The following is a 5063-nucleotide window of genomic DNA, read 5'->3' as shown; positions in this document are numbered from 1 at the left end:
ATATCGGATCAAATTGACATTTGAAGGTATTTTTACAATCGGGAGAACTAGACAAACGCATATGAATTGATTTCATGTCATTCCGAGATCTCTAGGTTTATCAGCCCATTTATTAGACAGCTTTGTCTAAAATCGATTGATGGATGGATTTTTCGAAAATCGATTCGATTGGAAAATATTCAGTTGAATCGATTTCCAAACTGTTTGAAAAGTCCATCAAAAATCTATTCAACTAATTTTTTTTCTAGTCGAATCGATTTTCAAAAAATCCATCCATTAGTCGATTTCGGCCAAAATTGACTAATGGACGGGCTGATGGACCTAGAGATCTTGAAATGACATGAAGTCAATTTTATGCGTTCGTCTAGTTCTCTTGGTTATATCTATGTCATCAAATATCAATTTAACTTAATATATTGAGAGCAATGATTTTTTTTAACACAAATTAGTTTTTCGAATACATTTTCAGGTTCAAAAACTTATTGCTATCAATATTTTAGATTAAATTGATGTTTGAGGACATTTTTACAATTAGAAAAACTAGACGAACACATATGAATTAATTTTATATCATTATGAGATCTCTAGGTCTATCAACCATTTTTGGCTAAAATTGTTCGAAACCGACTGATGGACCTAGAGACCTCGAAATAATATGAAACTATGTCTCTATGTGTTCCTCTAGTTATCTTGATTATATAAATACCCTCTAATATTAATTTGACACAATATATTGAACGCAATGTTTGTTTGAACACGAATTCATTTTTAAAAAAAAACATTACGGTTCACGATGGATTTCAAAATCAATTTTAAAAAATATCTATTTTAGTAAAAATTGTTTGATAGATAAATGATCTCTGATTGATATGAAATTAATTTTTATATGTTTGTCTAATTCTCATGATTATATCCATACCTTCAAATATAAATTTGACTTAATATATTAAGAGCAATAATTTTTTTGAACATGAATTAATTTTTTAAATTTATTTTCATATTCAAAAAATTATTGCTCTCAATATATCGGATCAAATTGATGTTTAAGAACATAAATATAATCAGGAGAATTAGACGAACATATAGAAACTGGTTTAATATAATTCCGAGATTTCTAGATCTCAAAATCAATTGATCAACCAATTTCGATTTAAACGAACTGATGAAAAAAATAATTTGACTGATAAAAAATATCGATTCGATTGGAAATAATAATCGGGATAAAATTAGTATAACATACATGATTTTATCATTTTCCAACTTATCTACTTAGTTTAGTAATTTTAAAAAATTACCTACATTCAGTAAAAGCCGCACATTTCCCTAAAAACTACAGTTCAATACTACACGTGAGTCATTGCGCTTTGTCAATTTAAGTAGTGAGTGAAATACTGTCTATCTTAAAATTAATCAGATGGTAAAATCAGGATACCTGATGAAAAAAACAGTTCATGCAACTTATTTCATAATGATATTGGTCTGCATTTTTGTGGTATGGTCCACAAGAGAATGTTTGCGAGCCAAGTATGCTGACAAGTGACATGAAAATGATTGCATGGGCTGCAGAATAAAGATGAAATTGCTTGACATTAAAGAAATTTGTCAACGACAGAGCACTGAATGAAATTGCCCAGGATTACTGTATCTCATAGTTCACCGAGAACACAGACAAAGTATAGAACATAAATCTTCTACCGGTATCACAATAACATAGCTGGGAGTACAATAATGGCATTAGTCCCAGAAGCATGTTCAACACACCAGAGGCATAAGTTTAACATAAAATTCCAGATATAAAAGTAGACCAAATTAAAGCTGGCACACTAGTATCGTCATACATTAACAGTATACACATCTAATTGGACTACAAAGATATGCTTCTCCTATAGTCTGGCACTAGTTCTTAAGGTGGGGGAAGCACTGATAGACATCATTCTTGGGATGCCTTGCTTCTGCATGTTCTCGGCATTTGACCTCTGTCGTAGTACATATAAAAGTTTGCATGCATACCTTGCACTGGATTCACATTGAGAATCGCAGTTAGTGAATGAACATGACTAAGAAAAGCATCATTAGGACTTTGTAGATTTCTAGATAAATGGTGGATCCTGCAATAAGAGAACTACCATAAAAGCAGCTAAGAATTAAGGAGCTATTATTTGCATAAAGTTCAATCAAGAGATTGAATTCGTATGGTAGATCTGATAAACACAAATTTATGTTGGGAAAATGATGGAAAATCACTAAAGTGGTTTATAAATTTACATTAGATGATCAGATGCTGACCATTGTTAATGCTTTTCATGCAATAGCTTCTAAGTATCTTTGAACAATTACAAGAATAGAAACTGATTTTAAACAATCAATGTAAACTTCCCTAATCCAATATCCAAACAATTAAGCATGGTGCACTAAATCCATAACACATTCCTACTTGCCCCCAAAGCTACGGTGCACGGAAGGGTGTCAAATTGTCACTCAGACACCCGCGGTTCGATCCCCAGCTATGGCGCATTTATAGGGATTTTTCTTCCAAACAGGGTGCGTAACCACATGATGCTAGACTTCTAAGCCGTCTGCCGCGAGCACTTCTTGATTTATCCTAGCGGCCGGAGGAAAACTTTTGTGAAGCCAAGCTAGTCGTCCCGGGTTCGGTGTTATTGGTTCAACATAACACATTCCTACCTAAATAGTATATATGACTGGTTGACAGCACAGTACGGCAAGAAGCAGTAAAGAGTGTCTTTTGAATGCTAAAAATTCCAATCCAGTAGTCACAATACATAGAGAATAGAGCTTTTAGTCAAAAAATGGGTAGGAGTGAATAAAATGAAGGGCTTATTTAGGTTGAAGAGTTTGAGAGGAGGGCAGGAGTTCTCTTCCATTCCATTCATCAGCTTTATAATGAACTTTATAACTCCCCCTTCGCCCTCCAATCCTTTCAACTCACCTATACTTCCGTCTCTGATGCACAAAAGTTCCCATTGGACTTATCATATAATTGAAGAAGCCACTACATGCAAAATCAGATACCTCAAAAGAAAATAGGATGGTACTGACTGCTAAGAGGAATGACTTTTTTGGCATCTTCTAAATGCATTGTTCAACCTATAATCCTATAAATCTGTCAAAAGAAGGTTTGGAATGCTGCTAGAATGAATAAACTTCCGCAGTTGGTAAAAGATAATTATTAGAAGAAAAAAAAATGGTTTGTACTACAATTTCTCTGGTTTCTTTGTAATGCTATCTTCAATGTGCCAAAAATTTCCTATTTCTTTTTGATGTCTACAGATCAGAGGTTATCTTCTTTAGTGTCTACCAAAGAAAACGTTGCTATCCATTATCAATACAGTTTCCCAATTCTGAGGAAGCAAGCAGATGGAGCATAGATGTGGATTCATAGGTGACCTATAATATAAATGATCATCATGGCAAAAGTTAAACATATAAAACTAAAATTCATCTAAGAGGGATAACAAAATGCAAACAAGAAGTTCTTATATTGGTGAACAGACAACATATGTGCATAAAAGGATCGAAATCTGACATGTAAGTTTGCTAATCTTCCTTAAAAAGCATAAACATCATTGCATTCATAATAATTATCGCATCCCTAGCTCTCTCTATACCAAATTGTTTTTTTTTTCTGAAAAAAAAAATTATATAGATGGAAGCCTCTGAGCCTCCATCCTCGAATCTTTTGACAAAGTCAGATCTCGAACCAAAACCTCACCAACCACATCCTAAAGCATTTACCAGCTGTCCTTGTTGGTCCATTCACCGAGTTCATCATACGTGAACTGTGAGCTGCTTCTTTGTCAAGATAACTCACAGACCACAAACATGTTGCAACTCAAAGTAAATCATTATCCAAGTGAGGTTCTGTTTTTAAAAAATAAAAAAATTGTTGTCCAAGAAAGAAATATGAAGATCAAAGCAAAGCATATTGCATCTTTCCTATTGTAATCGATATAAAATTATTTGGAAAAATCTATTGTTTTTGGTCGGCCTACCAAACACCAATGCATTGGTACATCAGATCCTGTGGAAATGAGGAATACTTCTACCACTTTTATTTAAATAGGTTGACCAATGGTGAGCCATATAAATGAAAGTTTTGCGATAGTTAACTAAGTCAAAGTTTCACGAGGAAATGCAAACGATACGACAGAATGGGTATGCACAAACAACACAAAGAACTTGAAGCTAAATATTTCAAAAGGGAAGATTGTTTCACTGAAATCAAATTGAAACAGTCAAATAATTAGCTAGCTGTATGTATCACATCTAGTTCGGCTCCAATGAAATCTCATCTTTCCATTGGCCTAGTAATATTAAACTCAATTAAATCACTTTCAATGCATTTATTGGAATTTCCTGTCTGCCTCTACCCCTCCCACCTTCCACTCACTCTAATCGATGGAAGAAAAGGAGAGAGCAAAAAACCCTATATTTCCTGACCAACTATCCATCCAAACACGTACTCCACTCAAAATTTAATTTACTTCACACCCAAATCCATAAAATTGCCTTCAATTAGACCCAAATCGTCGGTAGTCCACGCAGAAATTGAACAAGAAATTAACTATACAAAGAGAAGAAAAAAAGGAAGGCAATAAGGAAAGCGCCAACCTGGATGTTCATGGCCTTTTTGTTCGTTTCTAGCTGACTCCCTGCAAACAAAAACAACGAAAAGCAAAAACGATCAATCGGCCGGGGAGAAACAGTATGAGACTTTACAAAGCCATCAGAAAAAGTTTTTTTTTCCTCCAATAACGCACAAAAGCATGTGATTCCAAGAGATAAACAAGAGGAAATACCCTTGGCCGATTTGTTCTTCTCCATGTTTCTCTCCCGCGCCATCTTCGACTTCTGGCCATTCCCGCCTCCCATCGCTCCTTTTTCTACGGATGGAACGAAACCGATCTACCGGAGGCAGAGATCAACAGCGGAAGAAGGGCTAAAGCAAGGAGGAAAAGAGAGCAAGCAAGGGACGAGCGAGAGCTAGGAAACAAGCGGACGGAATGGAAGAACGCGGTGCCGGTGAGATGTGAGGGAGGAAC

The 5063-nt window shown here is 35.0% G+C and overlaps 1 protein-coding gene across 1 annotated transcript; it reads right to left on the bottom strand.

Annotated features, from left to right (window-relative positions):
* Positions 1-1674: 1674 nt before the first annotated feature.
* On the bottom strand, positions 1675-5063 carry LOC122029727 (uncharacterized protein At2g23090-like). Its single transcript, XM_042588845.1, has 3 exons — positions 4821-5063; positions 4633-4673; positions 1675-2016 (listed from the first exon to the last, which is right to left on the bottom strand). The coding sequence occupies exons 1-3, from the start codon at positions 4891-4893 to the stop codon at positions 1897-1899; spliced, it is 234 nt and encodes a 77-aa protein (XP_042444779.1). The 5' UTR covers positions 4894-5063; the 3' UTR covers positions 1675-1896.

Source organism: Zingiber officinale, chromosome 10B, assembly GCF_018446385.1.
Source record: "Zingiber officinale cultivar Zhangliang chromosome 10B, Zo_v1.1, whole genome shotgun sequence".
Lineage (NCBI taxonomy): Eukaryota > Viridiplantae > Streptophyta > Magnoliopsida > Zingiberales > Zingiberaceae > Zingiber > Zingiber officinale.
Note: the sequence above shows the minus strand (reverse complement) of the source record. Positions and strands in the feature narration are given on the sequence as shown.